Genomic DNA, 22,339 nt, shown 5'->3' on the forward strand with positions numbered 1-22,339 from the left:
AGCACTAATGTCGGCCGTCAACGAAAACAAAAAAAGAACACTAACGTCGAGTCATATATAGATAATGGCTAGTAAAAACAAAAACAAATATCGTAGAGGTCATCAGGCCGAATGTTACAAGTTACAACCAAATTCAATACACGAAAACCAATAAAATGTTCCAATAATTTTTTGTAAGCATTAAAAACAAAATGTAATTTCATAATGTTAATACATATCTATGTAAATTATGTTGGTGACACATACACTTTTGTTCAAATCAAGTGAAATAAACTGGACATCTCTTGTCTTTAGTCGCACTCAACAACATTCCATCCCAACCGATCTCAATATAACAGCTTGCGTACATCTTGTGACTCTTACTATGCCATGTGTACACCTTAAAACGTATCATGGACCTTACCTTCAAACGGAACATTATCTTCCCTTGGTTCCTGTCTCGTTCCATCTCCATCCAACGGTCCTTATTCACGGCCATTGCGGGTCGACTTAAGGCTCCGTCGATCGAGCTCGTGTTCTTTGGGTCTTGGTAAAACGGATTAGTAAGTTTAGTCGAACCGATCCGTTTCTCTTTGTAGTAAACGGATCCTTCCATGGAATCGTAGTAAATGCCGACGTTTTGGTTCGGGTTATGAGCCGTTATCTTGAAGCTTATGTGTGACGTCTCGAACCCGTCGGGCCTGGATAGACCAGAGATTGAGAACCCGCGGATATGGACGCGTGGTCGGTGTGGTTGTAGACTGATCCATAAGATGAAAGTGATAATGCCTAAACATAGTAAAAGAGATAAGAAAATGGCACATATGAGTTTAGAGACTCTTGTTGTGAGGCTTTCTTTAACCCGATGAACGATGTTACTCGCCGAGTGGTGACGGGATATGGGTCGCGTTGATGGGTTCGATCGAACCGGTAAAGAATCGACCTTGTTGTGCATTTTTTTTTTGGGGGTAGATTTAGTGTTAGTGGGTCATGGGAAGTAAAATGATGTAATGTGAGGTTTATGTAGCAATTTTTTCTAAAAGAAAAACATTGTTGGTAGTTAAGAAGAAAGCAAAAGATACCTTGGAAAATATTATGGTTATTACACTTTGAGAAGAAAAGAATAGACAACTAAGTATCTAAATTTTTAACTAAAAAGATAGAGGAAAACTAAGTAGCTAAAAGTGCATTGCTTTTCCGTATATGCAATGCAAAGATTTAGATGCAATCATAAAGTTCATTAAAAAATTTAGACCAAACTCCTTGTCCTTACTAGCTAGTTCCTGAAACCAAGGCCGGCCCAATGCCTGAAACTTGTAAAATTTTTAATCGATTAATTAGCTATTAGCTATGTGGATTATCAATTAAGTTGATATATTTGCATGTAATTTTCTTCTCTAAAAATCGATTAATTTATTTTGAGCGGATTTGAGGTTTCTTGCTGGAGGGACATACTCCTGCAAAGTGTCCATATGTTAAGAGTTTTGCTAACATGTGATGTGAAGGAGTGCTTGAGAAGTATTTGATATTATAAAAAAGAAAAGTTTTAGAATTTTGTGTAAGATTTCGAATTAACATATGTCCTAATACCCTGTTAGAAATTTTGAAAAAGGCCCTAAGTCCAAAATTAGATTTGCTTCGAGCTAGATAGAATTGAGGTACTTCTTTATTTGATTTTCTTGTCAAGTACTTCATCCCAACTCCCAAGTAGCCCATATGTCCAAAACTAATTAACTATAAATGCATAATTTATATGAGGGTTTGTAAAAATATTCTATTTTCTTAGGGTTTGTATAGGCATCTAATTTAACAACTACAAGTTAGACTTTAGCTCTTAGATAATAGCCTAGTTTTACAAGCAAGGATAAAATACTCATCTTAGAAACAACTCTTAATCATTGTAGTTTAGCTTAGTTACTTTTAAACAAAACAACCCAAATGTATGGGCTTGACTAATGGCCCAGTAATGGCCTTCTTGACTAACTCCATTTTGACTTTCTTCTTCCTCTTCCCATCATTTCTTCTTCTTTTTCATCTTGATTTATGATCTCTGCTTTTCATCTTCTTCTTCTCACTTAATCAAAAGACTCAATTGAGTCAATTCTCAATTCTCAACAGTAACATTCTTTTTTTGCTACAAAATTCTTCAATAATAACTTCAAAATTATGTTATCTTAGAGCTTAAGTATATATTATAAGGATACTTTTTGTTTCTTACATTGAATTTATTGTATCTATGATGTTCTAATTATTTCTTGTGCTTTGAAGACTAACATCTTGATATATCATTTTCAGAATTACTTTTAGAAAATTCGGAAGTATATAGTAGTTTTTTTTTGGTAAACCGGAAGACGAAAGTATATAGTTGAACCATAATTCAGTACTAATTTGTCCTCAACTTTTTTTTTTTTGGTGTGTTCCTCAATCTTATTTAATAGTAGCACTAATTTCACAAAAAAACGACAAAATGAAATATAGATCAACAATAATTAATATGGACCCATTAATATATACAGTTTTCAAGACTAGGATGAGACAATAAAATTGTAAACTCTACTAATTTTAGCAATATCTATTGTCAAAAATTAAACAATCTGCTATCCATACTTTCAATACGCATACACAAACAATTTATTGTTTCGAAGCAAACACATATACAGCACAAAACTTTATATTAGTATTGTCTTTGTATGACTATTAAAACTCGATGTTATAGTGGTAAGTATTAAAATGTATATAATAAAAGAAAAAACCAAAACATATATAATTATCTTTCATCTAAATAGTAAACCAAATATATAAATATATAGTATAATGTTTTGTAAGTTTTTAAATTCCTATTATTTTGCACGATAAGACTCAATTATTTAAGAAGAGAATATACTACTAACGTAAAATCTATAATGGCCCAACAAAATTAAATATTCTAAAAAGTCACATTTATTGTTGACCTTCACAAAAAAAAAAAACTCTCAATTTTCTGTTTCTTATAACAACATAACAAACAAAAAAAGGCCCAAAGAGTATTTTCCTCCGAATTCGCCGACGACTAATCACGAGATGGCGCCGCCGGTGACGGAGCGGTGGTGCTTAGCTTTGATTCTTCTCTTTCTCTCCTTGTTCGTCCAATCTTCAACGGCAATTTACTGCGGTGCTGAAGATTGTTATGCTCTTCTCGGGTTTGTTCATCAGCTTCCGATCTTCATTTTCAAATTCAGATTTTGATTTCGTTCTCTTAATCGTTTTGCATTATCGATTTCAGAGTCGCTCAAGATGCGAACGCATCGGATATCAAGAGATCTTATTATAAGCTCTCTCTTCAACAGTAAGGATGATTCTGGATTTGTTTAGACATTGTTCAGATTTGATTTTGATTAGTGTTTTGCTAATCTTTGTTTCTCAATTTTGATGATTCGATTTAGTCATCCAGATAAGAATCCGGATCCTGAATCGAGGAAACTGTTTGTTAAAATCGCCACTGCTTATGAGGTACTTCAATATTTTTATGATTCTGAAACTTTGGAATCTGGCTTAGTCAATCCCATTATATATCTCTGCGTATAATTTCTTAGGTATGATCCAGTTTTAGCGAATCGAGAATCATTACATTGGGAGATAGATTTGATAGTGTATGGTTTTTTTGTTATAGCTGAGAATAATTGAACATGAAAGTTTCTCAAAAGGATTCGTCTTGTTGCAGATTTTGAAAGATAATACTACTCGGGCACAATATGATTATGCAATTGAACATCCAGAAGAGGTTAGTAGACCATTATTCTGAGAATTCTCAACTGTTATTCTTGGTTTGTGACTTTGTGTACATTGCATAGGTGAAAGATCTTTGAAAAAAATTCTGTACCGCTTTGTGTTTCTTTGTATATAGGTATTTTACAACACCGCTCAATATTACCGCGCGAAATATGGACATAAATCGGTACGATGTTATTGAATGTTTCTGATGACTTTTCTTTCGGAAAACCATTGGCTTTTTTAACTGATGTTACGACTGCCTAATGTGTGTTCTAGGATCCCCGTGCTGTTCTTGTTGGTCTATTGGTGGTTTTATCTGCATTTCAATATCTGAACAACGTGGCAAGGTATAATGAGGTACGTATTAGAGATCGGGATTCTCTCACTATGTGTTAATAGTCTCAAGTAGTTGTTCTGTATCGTTTTTCTGATGCATGCCAGACCTATATTGTTATATATTTAAGCATCAGTACTACTCATCTATATATCACATGTATGTGCAATACCTAATCACATGTATGTGCAATACCTAATCACATGTATCATAGCATCTCAAGAAACGTAGAATTTGACCTCTTGAATGTGATTCATATACTTTGTTATGAGAACTTTATGTAGCTTAAACTCTTAAAGCCTATAATTAGAAATTATACAAACCTCGGCTCATTTTCTTAATGAGATCTTGCATTATTGTTGTGATGCAGGCTATAGCGACGGTTAAGCGAACACCTGCTTACAAAAATAAGCTCAAGGCATTAGAACTCGAACGCACAGGTGGAGTAAGTAACAAGAAGAAGGGTTCAAAGCAGATTGACCAGTATGTACCCCCAGTTATTTAAATTGCCTTTTTATTAGCTGAGAATGTGTCGTATCGCTGAATAAATCATAATCATTTATTGTTTTGGCAGGAAACTACAGGAAGAGCTAAGCAACGAACTTGACTTACAAATCAAAGGAGCTGAAAAACCATCGGTCTGGGAACTTCTCGGTGTTCGATTCATTCTCCTACCATACACTATCATTAAGGTTTCATTTTCTTAAAATACTTTCACTGTGCCACATTTCACAGATTCCTCCATATCCTACTTTCCCGAGATAGCTGATTCAACATTCTGTTATCTTCCAGCTTCTAGTATGGTACAGCAGTTGGGTGTGGAGATATAAGGTCAAGAAAGCTCCTTATTCATGGGAAGACGCATCATACCTAACCCGAAGATCACTTAGTGTGCCTGCCGACGCATGGGCTAATCTAGGTATCCTTCTATTCTCTAATTTCCAACCTGAACCGACATATTGATAAAGATTGATGTCTAATACAATGTGATTAAATCTATTGTGCAAATTCGATATTTTTCAGATGAATATAGGAAGGAAGATCTGGTGCAGAAAAGGCTGTGGGAGAAGCAGAATCTTGAGAATTACTTTGCAGAAATGCGTAAAGAATCGAAGCGGAGAAGATAGGTCACTTGTCGCTTACCATGCAACGATACAAAATACAATTCGAGTTTCAGAGACACCATTTTTACCATTATCACTCTACTTTAATGTTATAAGAACGAACCAGTTACAAGAAGAGACACTAGTATAATTGTACGGTACCAGGAACCAAATCTCAATTTGTCATATACAAGATGAAATCATGTCTGTCAATGGACATGGTCCAGTTTTGACTCAGTTTTGTTTAAAACCAATTTGCTCCGTGGAATGTTCAAATCTATCTTTGATACTTGAATTCGAGTTCTAAAACGAAACATTAACTTTATGATCAGTCAAGAAACACAGTGAAGCAACAAGATTCTGTTTGGTTATATTAAAACCGGAGGAAACCGATACAAAAAAATACATGAGTGAGAGGATACAACGTTGACATCAAAGGGACAAAAACTAAAATGTGAAACGCTTGCGGATTTGTTTATACATTGCTTTGCTTGTACATCTTGGTGTCCAACACTTGCTTCCCGCACATTGCGCACACTCCTGCACAACCACGAAGAGGCAATTCCATCAGTTGTTAAGTTACTCTATAATATCACTATCCAACCAGAGGTAAGAATTTAGTAGAGTAAAACAGATGTATTAACTATTTACCTTTGCTATAGGCACATGTGTGACAGTATTTACCATCTTGATGCACTTGCTGCTTGCAGATCATACATTTTGTGGTACAGGTACTGTAAGGTGACCATCTACAAGGCAAAGAAATATCACAATAGAAAATTAGAAGCAGAACAAGAGTAAACAAAACTAATAACTCAACTCAAAAAAGACAACACAAACATTCACAGTTACAAATATCGCTAGTTCCATGAGAAGTTGTACATTTACTAATGATTCTTATTAAAACCTAGAGGACTAGCGAAGCGGTGGAGTTCTACACCCTAGATGGCAAGAGTCCAGTAGCCTAATCAACTCAACAGATAATACAAACATCCCAAACTTAAAAAATTTATCGCTATTTCCATGAGAAATTCTATAATTACTAATGATTTTTAGAAGAACCTGGAGGGATCAACTCAAAAAAGACACTACACGAAACTACAATACCAATATTTCTTAGAAGAAACTACAGGAAACAAAACCAATACCAAACTAGACGATACAAACATCCCCAAAGCTACAAATTAATCACTATTTCCATATTGCAATTCAAATAATGAAAAGTAGTAAAATGAAGATGGATAAACATAAGAAATGCATACCTATTCTTCTTGGAGAGAAGCTTATTCTCATTGATTTTACGACCACCACCTTCAGTTACATTACGAGCACCATCCTTCCACTTATCAGGAACTATCACTTTCGATAACTTCTTCTCACCTAAAATTAAAAGATAAAAACAAATTGAGTCAAAAGGTTCATACTTTGAACTAAATTAGAGATCCTACAACTAGGGTTTCGATCTAAGAAACCAAAATCGAATCAGAGATCATTAAATTTCTTCCTGAAACATGTAATCGATTAAGCTAGAAACGAAACGAATCACAAATCCTAACGCCAATAGTATAGATTCAATTAGAATTAAAACCGATCCAAGTATAGATTGATTCAATTAGAATATGGAATTCAAAGAGAAGATTATTGATGGACTTACACTTATCGCAAACCATCTTCTTCTTCCGAGAGAGAAATATGAAGAAACCCTAACGCCTAAATCAATTCGAATGGGTTAGAGTTACGACGAAAACTTATCGGTGTTGAAATTTTTATCTATGTTTAAATATATTTTTTTTCCTTTTCTGGATTTGGAAAGTCGGATATGTCTCGTCAAAACTCATAGCCTCACAGGTATTTTATGCCACGAATCGTAATAATCCACGTGGTACATCAACCAATAAAAACGTTCCACGTGGTACAACCAGCGAGATACCAAGAACTTCGAGACCTTCTTCTCCAGATAGAGGCTTTCCGGTAAACGGCAAATACCCTTTTCCTTCACTTTCTTCGTCTTCTCGAATCTGAGAGAACGAGAGATCAACAACAATGGCGCTCAAATCAAAACTCGTCTCTCTTCTCTTCCTCATAGCAACACTATCATCCACATTCGCAGCTTCGTTTTCCGATTCGGATTCCGATTCAGATCTTCTCAACGAACTTGTATCTCTCAGATCAACAAGCGAATCAGGCGTAATCCATCTCGATGACCATGGAATCTCAAAATTCCTAACCTCCGCTTCCACGCCTCGTCCTTACTCGTTACTCGTCTTCTTCGACGCTACTCAACTCCACAGCAAAAACGAGCTTCGTCTTCAAGAGCTCCGTCGCGAATTCGGCATCGTCTCCGCTTCATTCCTCGCTAACAACAATGGATCTGAAGGAACTAAGCTTTTCTTCTGTGAGATCGAGTTTTCGAAGTCTCAATCTTCGTTCCAGCTCTTTGGCGTTAACGCTTTACCTCACATTCGTCTTGTAAGTCCTTCGATATCGAATCTACGTGATGAATCTGGTCAAATGGATCAATCGGATTACTCTAGATTAGCTGAATCAATGGCTGAGTTTGTTGAGCAACGAACTAAACTCAAGGTCGGTCCTATTCAACGTCCACCGCTACTTTCGAAACCACAGATCGGTATTATCGTTGCGTTGATCGTTATCGCTACTCCGTTTATCATCAAAAGAGTTTTGAAAGGAGAAACTATTCTTCATGATACTAGACTTTGGTTATCTGGTGCTATCTTCATTTACTTCTTTAGTGTTGCTGGTACAATGCACAACATTATCAGGAAAATGCCGATGTTTCTTCAAGATCGTAACGATCCGAATAAGCTTGTGTTTTTCTACCAAGGATCTGGAATGCAGCTTGGAGCTGAAGGATTTGCTGTTGGATTCTTGTATACTGTTGTTGGATTGCTTTTGGCGTTTGTTACCAATGTGCTTGTTCGAGTGAAGAATATTACTGCACAAAGGTTGATTATGCTTTTGGCTTTGTTCATATCGTTCTGGGCTGTGAAGAAAGTTGTTTACTTGGATAACTGGAAGACTGGATATGGAATTCATCCGTATTGGCCATCGAGTTGGCGTTGATTACATCACACTTGAGGATCTCTGTTTCACAAGGTAATGGCTTTAGTTTTGGAAAAACAGTTATGGGAATTGAGTAATGATGTTTCTGGATGTTTTGTGTTTCGATTTGAAATACTTTTGAATCGGTGTAGTACTACTATTTCAGATGGTTTAAAACTCCTTACTGTTACATTAGTCCATTGTTAAGTTATTTATCTGAATGAGTAACTTATATAACCAAGAATATGGGATCTTTAGTCGATTGAATATAGGAACCATATTTGGAAATTCAGGTACTGTTTCTTGAGATCAGTCTAGGATTGTTGTTATTTGGTACATTGACACTTTTAGAGTTTCTATGTGTCTTCAGCCTTGCGCCCCTTGCTTACTGCATCTATTCAGAAAAAGGGACTTTGTGATTGAGGATAGTGTTTCTGTTTAAGCATTATGGGACCTTATGTTTTGTCGTTGACTGTGTCCTCTTCTCGTTTTGCTCTCTGTTTTAGAATGAGTCTAAGTAAAATTTAGGTTCAAGTATAAATTTGTGATAGAGATGGAGTTTCGGATTAGGTTTAGCCATTCGACATGACATAGGCTTGCGCAGGTGGGAACCAAGTCTCTTCTTGATAGGCTTTTCATTTGTGTACACACATTTTGTGAGATCATTTCAACTTGAAAATTGCAAAGCATGCCTCTCTGATACATCAGTATGACTTTGATTGTTTGTTTGCGTTTATTGTGCAATTAATTTTTTTTTCATCAAATGAATTTACAATCTTCAGCAGTTAAAACAGATTATACTTGTTTATGGTAAAAAAAAAAAAATGTCACACTCACACGCAAAATTGAAAAAGTTTCAGATTTCACTCGAGAAAGTGAAGTAACCTATGATTTGTCTTTTGTCGAATCAAATGGTTGATGGAAATTTTCTTTCGTCTTTGAATTTAGTTGGACAATCTCGACTTAGTTAGCTCATTCGATCCATTTCTAGCCCACACAGAAAAAATGAGCTTAATCCATATGAGTGTTTCACTTTTTCTAATAAGTTTTTGGGGGCTTCTCGACTTGGGCCTTGAGTTTTATTTGTACGTTGTGTATGGGTCTAAGTCTTGCTAATCCACGTTTCTTACATATTTCTTTAGGTCTCTCATTTGACAATTTCGGGTCAGATTGATCTTCGTTTGAGTTGGACTGGCGCATGTTCGGGTTTCGACATATTGCTATGTTTAATGGATTTACGACTCTAATTTTAATTAACCACTAGTAAATTTGGTATGTATGCTTCTTATTATTAGAGCAGCCCAATCATTATCATAAAAATAGTCCATTAGCCCATGTGTTTAAGGTTTCTTTCAAGATAGATTCAGAGATAAATTTGTGTAATGAGAAGAAGAGAAGTAACTTTAGAATTGCTGATGGTACAACTCTCTTCTCCATCTTTATATGAAATTAATCTAATAAGATTTCATTAGTGCTCTTGGCGAACATTTAAATATACTCTGGACTAACAAAACAAAATCACTAGTCTACCATAATTTAGGTTTGCAAATTTTTAAAGAATACTCATTTAGTAAAATTTAGGTAAATAAATATTTAAAAACTAAATTCATTTTCGACGAGGATATTGAACTAACCCAAAGGCACGAGGTGTCTTGAAAGTGACTAAGCACAAATTTTCAACCTATATAAAAAAAAAACACAGCCTGTCTCACACAGTCACATTGTATGTTATTACAATTTAAGACAATGACGATTGCATATACATAAAAATTATTTATACACACATATATCTTGAAAACGTGAAGGCCACAACTCAAATATCTCAATATGTATAGCTTTCAAAATCTAAATAGAAAAGAGCAAGGCTAATCATTTGATTTGACAGCAATATAAGTTTTTGTTGCGTCTTGTATGGATTATGAATATATTATTAGTCACTAATTAGCTATGGTTAATATAACAATAAATGACAACTTTATTGATTATTATTGATAAACAAAGCAAAGTCTTTTGTTAACTAGCATAAAAGAAAAGATGTTTAGAGGCATGTATTTGAAAACTGTGAATAATAAAAATTCATATGATTTGGAATTTATGTTTTCTAATGATCGGATAGCTTTATCCGTGAACTTCCCATTTTCTTGTCTGTTTTAGATTTGTGGATCTTATTTTCTTCAAATGGTAGCAAATCATTTGAAAAAGCCCCACAATATTTTGTTGCATTAAAAGAAAAAATTGTCTTCAGTTATACGATATTAGTTATATCCTGATCTTTGTATGATCATCTATTACGCAGTTACTATAGATTTAGTGCAGACTTTCAAAACTATAATTGTGCTTTGAAAATATGAGTATGTAAAATCAGTTATTTTAGTTTTTTCACGTCACCTTTTCAGATTACTATAGTTTTTCAAGTTGTTGGACCAAATCTTATGATTGCGTTGCATATATACTTCCATATTGGTTAGTTAGTGAACGAAAAAAATAATTAAACACAAGAAAACTATACCATAGTTGAACCAATTTTTAAAAATAAAAAGACCTTTGGACTAGTATGTAGTTAACCACTATGGTGGTTAATTTCCTTGAACGTCTAAGATTCGATCCTATCTTTGCTTCACGGGACTATACCATATTAAGGTATAAACCCTATTTTTAAACTTTGTCAACTAGCTATGTGAACCCTCTTGGTGAGCCCAAAATTAGACCACTTTTTAAGAAAAAATTTCAGAGAAATATATGCTTTTGAGTCAAAATATTAGATCCATCTTCATTGTCTATACGATATATTTCTAATTAGCAAAAAAACTTTGTTTATAAAAGAAAACCTAAATGGTAGTCATTTTATTAATATCTTTCCATACATAACCGATAAAAAGAAAAGATTCATTCTAATAAACAAATTAAAAAATTCACACTTTTTAAAATTGACATATTATTAAGAAAAGATAGGTGTCTTGAGGACATATCAAGCGTTTAAATGCTTAATCAAAATCTAAAACGCTTTTAAGACGTTTCAATTTTTATAAGAAATATTATAAAATAATATTAATGAAATATCATGATTTATATATATATATATATTAATTAATTACATATTTAAAGTTGTAAGAAAAACCAATGATTGTATTTTATATTGAAAGAAATTTTGTTTAGCTAAAAGGATAAAAGTTTGCTTCTTTTTTTAGTCTAATAATTTCTTACTTTTTCAACTCCAAATTCTAGTTGTTATACTGTCCAAATCCAGTATTATAATTGACATCAAAACTTTATAGAATTAGGCATACGCAACATTTAGTTGTATATATAAAAGTATGTATTAGAGTAGACGAAGAAAATCCCTAGAATGCTTATTACATGCGATTTCGACAACATATACTGCTAAAATGCCACCAAAATTTTTGTCTATTCTTTAGATATAATTGTTACAATATGATTCATTTAACATTTTGTTGAATTGTGGAGCGAAAATATCTTGGATTCGTTAATCGATCCAATGAGCGTGCTAGATGCGGTTTAACCGAAGCGGTTATGTCGACGATGGACCGGAAAACCTCCTCCCATTTGAGAGTTGCGGTCATGACCAAATTTGTTATAGTGTTCTTGAATAGTATATTTTCAGAAAATTTCAAGCTTATTAATTATTTGTCGTTGTTTCCTATTAATTATTGTTTATAAAGCTAACATAGGAAAATGAAAGTTGTAAATACATTTTTATTTTCTTAGTTTTTGAGTAAAGAAGAAGTTTTGAGACTAGATTTGTACATAATCCTCTGATCAACGACCAAATCATTTTATATGATATCTTCTCAAATGTCACTCGAACTGTGTAAACATTCGTTTAATCATAACGAAACCGAACCATCATAATTTTCACATTAAAATGAACCATTATAAATCATTTCTGTTTTTTTTATTTTCTCTAATCGTTTACGAAAATTTAGATTTTTAAAAATAAATTGCTAAATTCCTAAACGCATTCTAGTCCAATTTTTGAACAGTTGTATTGGAGTGGATGATAACTAGTAAACGAATGGAATTGGTAGTTGAACTAAAACTCGTGGAATGGATCACCTAAACCTTTAACTAATTTCTTATTGTCTTATACATAACATCGGTAAACAAAACTGTAAACACTATTCTCCTTGTCCTTGGTCGGATAAGATATTCGTTTTTCTGTTTTCCGTTAAAATATATACAAATTTTATATCCTCCAATAATTGATCAAGAATATATATACTTTCATTTTTATTTATATATTACCACTACTCTTTCATGTCTCCTTCCAATTTTTCTTTGTCTTCAAATACTATTCCAATCTCAAACGAAAGAGTATTTTGTCTCTTTTCTCTTTCTTCTTCATTTTCATCATCCTCTTCAATCATCTCTGATTCTTTTCTTCTGTTCGATTCATTGCGTTCTTTACCAAATTTTCTTTTGGTCTTGTTAACAATATCATCTTACATTTTTTATAGAAGTGTTTCAGTTCTTTATAAGTAGACAGATTTTTATTGTTGCGTCGGATTCTTGAGCATGGCTACAAGATTCAAGGGGCTTTATAACAAGAGCTTCAAATGTTTCTCCGACATTTTTGGTAAATAGATAAAACCTCTAATCTTGTTTAGTTTTATCTTTAAATGGACATGAATAAGCTTTCTAATGATTACAAAATGGATTAAATTTGTAGATGTGGAGGAGGAGGAGGAGATGGAAATTGGTTATCCGACCGATGTTCGACACGTGTCACATATCGGTTGGGATAGTTCATCAAGTAGTGCACCTAGTTGGGTAAGACATTTTTTTGCAACAATTAGAAATTATGGTGTGTGTTTTTTAATTACAACGTTAATGTGCTCTGTGTTGTGGATTTCATCATTTGTACTCTGTTTTGATGTTTTAAGATATCAGATGAGCAAAAAAAATAGAACGTGGATCGATTTAGGTTAAGTTTTAACCTATTTATGGAATTTTGCAGCTACATGAATTCAAGACGAGCAACAATGTTTTAGAGCCAAACTCATCGTGGCCATTTCAAGGCAAGTTTTTTTCTATTATATTCCTTTTTTAAAAGAAGCTTTCTGTCAATAATAAGCAAATGGTTTCCACGTATTACTAGTCCTTATTGAAATTTATATCAAAAAATAAATAATTTAAGCAGACCTCCAAATGTATTACTTGATAGATGGATGCATAAACTAATATATGTGTTTGACAACATAGATCCTAATGAAATGTAATTTTAAAAATATATAGATTTGAAGTCAGCGATGGAGGCATTTGGAGAAGTTGAAAGCAGCAAAGAAATGGAAAGAGAATCAACTAAACAAAATCTGAAGAAGAAACTCTCTTCAAAAGCTTCTCTATTGTGTAATTCATGGTCACCAAGATTCTCAAGATCAAGCAAGGTCCTGGCTTAATTATTTTTCATTTTAATTTAATTTCCCATGCCATTGTTTATATAATAATATATAGAGCGTATAGTAAGATATCAATCTTAATGTTTTCATTCGAGATACGTATGTCTTTTCACAAGTGTGTACAAATTAATATTCATACTGTCTTCGCAATGATATTGGGATGGTTTTACTAATTTCACAAATTATTGTTTCAAAAAGTATCCATTAAGAAAACTTTCACAAATCTAATGATTATGACTTGTTTTAGATCTATATTTTTGTTTTCGAATTTCGAAGTTTCTTTGAAAAGAATGAATATGGTGAAAATCTAGTTCAGTAGGGTTGTGAATGTGAAAATTTACTATACGACATTCCGTTTGGGACAGCGGGGGAAATTGGGATGATCAAGGATTAGTGTATATTGGTCGTAAGTGCAACAATAATCACAATTTATTGAGTTAGTGGTTTGAGTGAAGAACATTTGATGGTTATGGGTTTTAAAATGTAATGAACCCTTGATTTCTCTATTGCACTTTTGAAAGTTTTTAAACTTCGCAGCTCAATTTTTATCAAGTACTTAGTAATTTATATTATGGTGTTTGTAATCATCGAAAGTTTGATCAAATGAGATGATGCTTAACAGAAAAAAAACAAATAATCAAAAAAAGAAGTTAAAACTAATTTAGTTATAAATGGATTGAATGACCTCCTTCACAAAATCTAAAATATGATAAAATGGTTTCATTAATCAAGTGATACTGGTTAAGTGGTTCTTACTTAAGGAAGAATTGCTTCTTATGTCGCCAAAGAGGCAAAGATCAATTCTTCTTAAACGTGTGATTTACAAAATCATTTTATTTGATCAATCGAAATGGTGTTATATTTTTACGCTCATTAAAAAACCATGTGAGTGGACTATTCAATAGCTAAATTTACTATATACAGAGATTTTTCGGGTGGTAGAAACCCCCGATTACACCTGATTTCATTGGCTTATATGGCCTTGTGCCGATATAGTAGTGGACATACTCTAAAGTCTTGAAAAATGCACCAAAAAGCTAATACTTTGTTAACATGGGCTAAACATTTTGCCTAGCATATATGATCCGGCCCATTTATTAATATGTATCTACATCTTTAAGAAGTAACGAATTTGTAGTAGCAAAGAATGAATGGAATCGATATTGTTCAGTGACCATGAAATTCTCATATATTGCCATAAGCCCATACCTTTTTTTTATTATTTATACTTTTTACGGTCGAAGAAAAAGAGAATAGTAGCAGGATTCCTACTGCAGGCAATGATAATAAACTTATAGAAATTTTGAACAGCGAAAAGAAAACGACTTGAGATTCAATATCAATCGTTGGTGCTGTCCAATTGGCAATGAAGTAAAATTTATGAACATTGAATTTTTTTAATTTACCTATTAAGCTTCGATCGTATTCAACCTAAGAATATTACATTTTATAAAATTTAACAGTAAAAATATCTAATTTAAGAGATAATTATTAAAAATTATATAAAAAAGTGACTGACTTTTTAATCTAATTTTAATTTATTAGGAGAAAATCTACTTTGAAAATTATTATATATATATATATATATATTGTGAGGTAGAATTTTTTATTTCTTAAAAAGGTTTACTATTTTAACTGAACATTGTGTAAACGATGAACATCATAACTCGATTGTGTCCAATTCATATCTAATAGTTAAATGAATCAACGACTCATATATCACGGAGCAAAACGCGCATGCAGAAAAATCCACCAAGCGAACAATTTGGAAAGCGATATTTCTGATGAATCGTTGATTTCCCCAATATTACGAACTTTCCTGAAATCTTTCCTAGCCGTCGAATATGAACCAAATTTATTACCTGACCTATAAACACACACATATGCAGGCAAATGGACACATGTGTTCTATGAATCAGTGTTGGTGAAGAGAGAGCTTGTCGTGTAATGAGAGTTGCATGTGTTCAACAACTTTGTGTATGTTTTGTAATTTTCCTCTTGTGATATTTTCTACGGTGAGAATTCCATTTGCAAGGTTACATCAATGGGTGAAGCCTGTACGTCCAACATGTGACCAGACCTTCTTTTATATCAACGGTCCAAATTAACATTACATTAACATACACAAATATATTATATATTTAATACTATTGTTCCTGTTCTTCTTTTTATTGTCGTTACCTCGTTAGCATCAATGACGAATGAAAATGACAAACGATACATTGTGTTGTTCGAATTCGTGTTATTGTTGCCAAAACGATGTGATAATAATGGAACTATGTTCATTGTATTGGCGTTGCCCGCTGGTTTACAACGATCTATTTCATCGATGAATTTTGGTAATTAACGATATAAAATTTTCAATACTAAAAGACACACCTTTTTCAACATTTCTTTTTATAACTTATGATGTTCCCATTCCATTATATTATAGCTCAACTTACAAACTAACTTGTCACATGTAAATTACTCATTGACTCGTGACAACTATTGACGGCAATATTATCAAACTCGTGGTTGGAAATATTTTAAGTCCACAAAGGAGGAGAAAATAAAATTCTTGAATATTGAAAATTCTTATACCTCTATGATATAAAAGAAAATAAAATCAAAGAGAAGTACCACAAAAACAAATTTTTAGTATTTAAAAATGCCATTACTTTGGAAAAGGTCCCAAAATATCACAAAATCTAGGCTTAGGAAGGGTCTCTAAACGTTTATTAAGAATTACTAAGCCCAAAACTTGAAAACTCCTAAAACTCTTTCTTCAAATTTAGACTAATCATTTTTAATTCTCTCCAAAATATTAGTAACCCTTGTAAAGCCTAAACATTTTAGTAAATTTTATGATTTTTGGTGGTAATTTTGGAAAATAAAGCATAAAATGTGGTATTCCGAGGACTGACCAAATTTCAAAAATTCAAATAAATGATTAATATCCTAAATCAATCATTATTTTTTATAATTGTTTTTGAGAAACTTATATTAATACTATTTTCAGGCATTTTCTTATAAATTACCCTATGGTTTTAGTAGGCAACAAAAAGATGAACGTCTCAGATTTTTTTGAATTCAATTTAATCTTAACAAAAGCGATAAATATCAAGAAGATAATTGGGTACGTGTATTGTGTACTATTTCAAAATTGATATTTGCTTCCATAACGTAACGTAACGTAAGACCCAAAGATTAACACTTGGTTTCTTCATGGTCGTAGATTATTAAAAGTTTATAACTAATGACGACAAAGTTTAAACGAAAAACAATATTTTCTCAATTTTCACTAGTTTTTTTTTTTTATTCCAGAAAATTATTAGTATACAACCAACTATTTTTACGATTATAAACTTTTATTTGATGATATTCATAATTTAGAAAAACCTTAAACGGATCTTAATGTCAATATCATCAGCTCATGCACCGCCTCTCGGATATGTTGACAAAATTACCCCATACAATATAAACCACCAAACCATAACCACAAAGGGTATATTCGTATATTATAAAAATATCTGAATAGTCGAACTTGTCGTTACACTCAAAAACGAAATCTTTCCCTCCTCTGTTCTCAATCTTTCTATAAATTCTCTTCTTCTTCTTCTTCCATTTTCCCAACAACACAAAGTCTCTCTCTCTCTGATAAAATCTTAAAACCCACCTCGAGATCATAGTCTTCATCAATTAGCCATAAAAAAGCACAATGCTTTCTTCAATCAAACCATCTTCGTCTTCCTTCTCCACCGCTATCTCCGGCAGCGTAAGGCGGTCAATTCCTACAAAGCTCAAGTTTTCTCCTTTACTCATCATCAAAAACTGCCATAACCAAAGCTTTAACGCTAATGTTGTCTCCCATCAAAAGCCTCTACACATTTCATCTGCTTCGAATTTCAAGCGTGAGGTCAAAGTCGAAGCTTACGAGGCCGATCGTTCCCGTCCACTGGACATCAACATCGAGCTTCCCGATGAACAATCCGCGCAGAAACTGAAAATCGGAATCTACTTCGCAACTTGGTGGGCACTTAACGTTGTCTTCAACATCTACAACAAGAAAGTCCTCAATGCTTTTCCTTACCCGTGGCTTACTTCGACGTTGTCTCTCGCTTGTGGTTCTTTGATGATGCTTGTCTCTTGGGCTACTAGAATCGCAGATGCTCCTAAAACTGATCTCGAGTTCTGGAAAACTCTGTTCCCGGTAAGTAATTAGGGTTTATTGTGTGTAGTTGTTGCCTCAAAAGTTTCAATCTTTTTTTTTTACGATTGAGAGCTCAGTTTCTGGAATACTCTGTTTTTCCGGTACGAATTCATGATTTATTCTGTTTTCTGGTAAAAAGTCATGATTTACTCTGTTTTACGGTAAGAATTTTAGATTCTCTGTTTTCATGTAAGTATTTTATATCTTCTCTGTTTTCATGTAAGAATTTAGTGTACTTTCGAGCATGAAACTGATCTTGAGATCTGTCTTCCGGTAATGGTTTAGGTATTTTCATGATGTTGTTGCTTGATGGATTTATAATTTTGTTTGTTGTCTGATAATGAAAGAGTGTGTTTTGATCGATGTTCCCGTTTTTTCTTATTCTTCAAGGTCGCTGTAGCACACACGATAGGACACGTTGCAGCAACAGTGAGTATGTCAAAAGTAGCAGTTTCCTTCACACACATCATTAAAAGTGGTGAACCAGCTTTCAGTGTCTTAGTCTCAAGATTCTTCATGGGAGAGACTTTCCCTCTTCCTGTCTATCTCTCTCTCTTACCAATCATCGGAGGCTGCGCTCTCGCGGCCATCACCGAGCTTAACTTCAACATCACTGGTAAAACTCACAATCCTAGAATATTGGTTTCACATGGTGACATTTCTTTGATTTATGGTCTTATGTGAAACTTTGTGGAATTTTTTTTGTAGGGTTTATGGGGGCAATGATATCGAATTTGGCATTTGTGTTCCGGAATATCTTTTCGAAGAAAGGGATGAAAGGGAAGTCAGTGAGCGGAATGAACTACTACGCTTGCTTATCGATGATGTCTCTTGTGATCCTCACTCCATTTTCTATTGCCGTGGAAGGTCCTCAAATGTGGGCTGCTGGTTGGCAAAATGCGGTTTCTCAAGTCGGACCAAACTTTGTCTGGTATGATCTAAAAACCAAATCAATAATCTTTAATTGTTTGTTAAGTTTTATAGACTCCAACTCAAATGACTATGAGTGGATTGGTATATATTGCTTTAGTTCCCTTCTAACTTAAGATATAAGATTCTAACTTAATGTGTTGTTTTTGTTTTTTGAATCAATAGGTGGGTAGTGGCACAAAGTGTGTTTTACCATTTGTACAATCAGGTCTCATACATGTCATTAGACCAGATTTCGCCGTTAACTTTCAGTATCGGTAATACGATGAAGCGGATTTCCGTTATTGTTGCATCGATCATCATTTTCCATACCCCGATTCAACCGGTTAATGCCCTCGGTGCTGCCATTGCGATTTTTGGAACTTTCCTCTACTCACAGGTAAACAAACAAACTTATTCTTGTTTACCTACCTCTAGTACTTGGTTCTTTAGTGAACAATTTCTAGTTCTAATATAATTCATTGACGTTCTTCCTATGTTCTTTGCAATCATTGAGCAGGCGAAGCAGTGAGGATGGTTTAGGAGGCAGTTTTTTGGGTTTGTTTTGCAAAAGAAAATGAAAACTAACAAAAGAGTAGCCGGGGAGGAGAGAACATTCCGGTGAGATCAACATCGGAAAATGCTTTTCCCCGGTCCATGGATATGAAGAAACTGGAGCTTGAAGTTGATAGAGTGTTTGCTTTTACTTTTTTTTTCATTGTCTCATAATAGATTCTGCACAAGACAGGCTAATTCTATATTATCTATGTTTTATTTAGATGATCGTAATAATAAAGATATCAGTGTCATTTCTTGATCAGACCATCTACTGAATTATTTTTGAGGTATCTATCAGTTGATGCATGTGTAATAGTTTCAGAAATCACTGAATTATAAATATATTGAGGTGTGTCGCTACTGGCCTATATACATATCATATTAGGCCATTAGGTTAAAAATTCTACTCAATCCATTCCTTATAATTGGTCTAGTTAGCTATATTGGTCTCTCACACACTCTCTTATTCCAAGAAGAACATTAGGAAACTCCAATATTGGGCCTGGTCCATGTACTCTTCTAAGTTCGTCTATACTTGGACACTGTCTCCATTTTGTGGGCTAGGGATCTACAATCCAATGACTGCAAAATATTTACGGCATGCAAAACTTCTTATGACAAGTGTGTTTGACACACGTCTCTAAAATTTCAATTATGTGGATGTGCTTATTTGTATCAATGCATTTCATGCTTGCTTGGCTTCGTATGGAAAAAGTATGAGCCATCATAAAAATTTGTTAAAAAAGATTCGAGTCATTTACATTGTTTTAGGAGCCTTTTTTGATCGGTTAGGGTGCTAGAGAACCCATTACATACTAGTCATCTGGGGGTATTAGTATTTTGTAAGCTGTTTTAAACGATTCCGAATTTTGTTTCTATATTTTGTGGTCAGATCTGATGGCCTGAAAATCATCCCCAATAATCAAATCTTAATGCGCGTTTAATATTTTACTAAATTATGATCATATTATTTTTTGCGATCTAGTCAGTAGTCACTGTAGTGAAGTTGGTGAGACGACACCCACCCAAAAGGAGTACGTAAAGCAATTCCGGCTTCCAATTATTTTATGCTAATCTTGTCGGCAGATGAGATGGATACATTTATACATATCATATATAATAGGTTGGGAAATTGTTAGTTTCGTTGATAAAATAATTAAGGTTTTGACTTTTGACTGATTCTGGATTTGATTTCAGGAAATGTAAAATTTTCCAGATTCTGTATGTACTTTTTGATAAGAAATTTCAAGTTGCTGCATGTCAAAAATTTCAACTAATCTCTTTTGTAGTGTATAAATTTATTTACTGTCCAATAGACAATTGCCACCGATCCTAAGGAGCAACGTACAATACCAAAAGTTTGCATGCATAATAAAAGTTCATTTAAACATAACGTATAATAATTTTCAGAGTGATTATTGTAACTTTCAAATTTTCACATAAATTTTAGAGTATTAAATCAAATAGCCTTTGTAATTTTTGAGTAAACTAAATGACGGTCTTTTTTTACTCAAAATCAATTACAACCCTTTAAAATATCCTAAAAGCTTTGTTTTAAAAAAGAAGATAAATTATCACAACAAGAATATAATCTAACTCACTACAAAATGTAAGGCCAAAGAAGAGATACGTTCACTGATTGGACGTGATGGAGAGAGCTCACATCTCGTCTGGCCTTATCATCATCGTAATCTATTGAAGATATATATATGGTAAGACAAATTAACTTTACTCACGGATTCTATTCTTTTTACCCATTCTCGGTTTTGTAACGAACGACGAACCACCAACTAGACAACGAAACGTCCCACTTGTTTCCATTAGTTAAATTTGGGTAACACCAAAATCGCATTAACTTAATAAAACACTGTTCCAATATCAACCACTGCCATATTTTCTCCCTTATTTTTTTTTGACATCAAAACTGATTTTGGAGAGGCTTTGAAACCCCGACTATAAATTTGATTTAGGTGTTATTCTGATTTATGAGTGAATAGTTACACAGTCGGAGTTTGAACTGAAAGTTATAGGATTACATTTTTGGTAAAAAATTGTTGAGTCGTATTTTTGGTAGAAAACAGTAAAATTATGTTTTTTGACAGAAAATTGGAGGATAGTAATTTTGGAGGAAATCATATATATGAAAATTGACCAACTCTCTCCATATGATTGACACATAATCACTTTAGCATTTGACATGTGTCTATTAAATAATTAATGTAAGCTCTTCAACTTCTAATTTATAGGTTAAAGATATATTTATTATTTAATTTTACATCTTATTTTATTTTACGTATTTAATTATACTATTACTATATTTATTTTAATATTACATGATTTTTCAATAAAACCATTTTAATAGTTTTCTTATACTCTGAAGTTTTTTTTTTTTTTTTGTAATCCAAACTCAAAGTATGAGTGTATAATAGTCGTGGATTACTTAATAATTTGAGTAAGTTATTCTCTTAAATGAATATTTATATTTTCTTAAATTGATATTTATATAATAAATCACTAAGGGTGAAAAATGCGTAAGGAGTTCCATCATCAAATTCTTAGGTTTCTAGAATCCAACACTAACCTCTGTTAAATTGGTTTAAAACAAACGTTGTTTATGAATTATGTATATGATGCATTGTTGAGAACGTTGCTAGAAAAAAATATTTTTAATACTAAAAGTAATTGTTTATTGCATGATTGAATGATTAGATAAATATAAATTATATTTAAATTAAACACTACAAAAGAATCCGAAAAAACCGCGACGTAGCGCGGATAATTACCTAGTAGTGTTAAAACAAAATTGGAGGAAATTTTGGAGATCACATTTTTAACATAAAATTAGTAGAAATATATATTTTAATTATTAAATAAAAAATTAAAGTAAGCGCTAAATGTCATTAAGAAAATTTTGTGAAAGGCGGAAACAAAAATTTTAAAAGAAAAAGAAAGGACTAATCACATCATCGCCATTCAATGATATAGTTTGACAATGATATGATTCATTAACTACCATTCAATAAATCGGTTTATG

The 22,339-nt window shown here is 33.0% G+C and overlaps 6 protein-coding genes across 8 annotated transcripts; 4 read left to right on the top strand and 2 right to left on the bottom strand.

Annotated features, from left to right (window-relative positions):
• Positions 1–12: 12 nt before the first annotated feature.
• On the bottom strand, positions 13–1,100 carry AT1G61760 (Late embryogenesis abundant (LEA) hydroxyproline-rich glycoprotein family). Its single transcript, NM_104858.2, has one exon. It carries the CDS (start codon positions 932–934, stop codon positions 260–262), a length of 675 nt encoding a protein of 224 aa, NP_176369.1. The 5' UTR covers positions 935–1,100; the 3' UTR covers positions 13–259.
• Positions 1,101–2,930: 1,830 nt separating this feature from the next.
• On the top strand, positions 2,931–5,497 carry AT1G61770 (Chaperone DnaJ-domain superfamily protein). The gene is made up of 10 exons (NM_104859.3): positions 2,931–3,158; positions 3,242–3,304; positions 3,402–3,468; positions 3,680–3,739; positions 3,863–3,913; positions 4,006–4,086; positions 4,434–4,546; positions 4,638–4,755; positions 4,856–4,982; positions 5,087–5,497. The coding sequence occupies exons 1-10, from the start codon at positions 3,040–3,042 to the stop codon at positions 5,188–5,190; spliced, it is 903 nt and encodes a 300-aa protein (NP_176370.2). The 5' UTR covers positions 2,931–3,039; the 3' UTR covers positions 5,191–5,497.
• Positions 5,393–6,982, bottom strand: AT1G61780 (postsynaptic protein-like protein). The gene is made up of 4 exons (NM_104860.5): positions 6,821–6,982; positions 6,429–6,546; positions 5,818–5,915; positions 5,393–5,706 (listed from the first exon to the last, which is right to left on the bottom strand). The coding sequence occupies exons 1-4, from the start codon at positions 6,834–6,836 to the stop codon at positions 5,642–5,644; spliced, it is 297 nt and encodes a 98-aa protein (NP_176371.1). The 5' UTR covers positions 6,837–6,982; the 3' UTR covers positions 5,393–5,641.
• A 53-nt stretch (positions 6,983–7,035) lies between these two features.
• AT1G61790 (Oligosaccharyltransferase complex/magnesium transporter family protein) lies at positions 7,036–9,508 on the top strand. 2 transcript variants are annotated; one of them, NM_001334000.1, is made up of 2 exons: positions 7,187–8,283; positions 9,372–9,508. In NM_001334000.1, exon 1 carries the CDS (start codon positions 7,210–7,212, stop codon positions 8,248–8,250), a length of 1,041 nt encoding a protein of 346 aa, NP_001320885.1. In that variant the 5' UTR covers positions 7,187–7,209; the 3' UTR covers positions 8,251–8,283; positions 9,372–9,508. The 2 variants fall into 2 exon arrangements, with proteins under 2 accessions (NP_176372.1, NP_001320885.1); NM_104861.2 differs by lacking the exon at positions 9,372–9,508 and having other exon boundaries at positions 7,036–8,977.
• A 2,912-nt stretch (positions 9,509–12,420) lies between these two features.
• AT1G61795 (PAK-box/P21-Rho-binding family protein) lies at positions 12,421–13,873 on the top strand. Its single transcript, NM_001084287.3, has 4 exons — positions 12,421–12,823; positions 12,917–13,017; positions 13,205–13,265; positions 13,483–13,873. Exons 1-4 carry the CDS (start codon positions 12,763–12,765, stop codon positions 13,644–13,646), a joined length of 387 nt encoding a protein of 128 aa, NP_001077756.1. The 5' UTR covers positions 12,421–12,762; the 3' UTR covers positions 13,647–13,873.
• Positions 13,874–17,233: 3,360 nt separating this feature from the next.
• On the top strand, positions 17,234–19,722 carry GPT2 (glucose-6-phosphate/phosphate translocator 2). Of its 2 annotated transcripts, NM_104862.4 has the most exons (5): positions 17,234–17,838; positions 18,229–18,454; positions 18,547–18,769; positions 18,934–19,147; positions 19,268–19,722. In NM_104862.4, the coding sequence occupies exons 1-5, from the start codon at positions 17,347–17,349 to the stop codon at positions 19,277–19,279; spliced, it is 1,167 nt and encodes a 388-aa protein (NP_564785.1). In that variant the 5' UTR covers positions 17,234–17,346; the 3' UTR covers positions 19,280–19,722. The 2 variants fall into 2 exon arrangements, with proteins under 2 accessions (NP_564785.1, NP_001320539.1); NM_001334001.1 differs by having other exon boundaries at positions 18,934–19,603.
• Positions 19,723–22,339: the final 2,617 nt, after the last annotated feature.

Source organism: Arabidopsis thaliana, assembly GCF_000001735.4.
Source record: "Arabidopsis thaliana chromosome 1 sequence".
NCBI classification, from domain to species: domain Eukaryota; kingdom Viridiplantae; phylum Streptophyta; class Magnoliopsida; order Brassicales; family Brassicaceae; genus Arabidopsis; species Arabidopsis thaliana.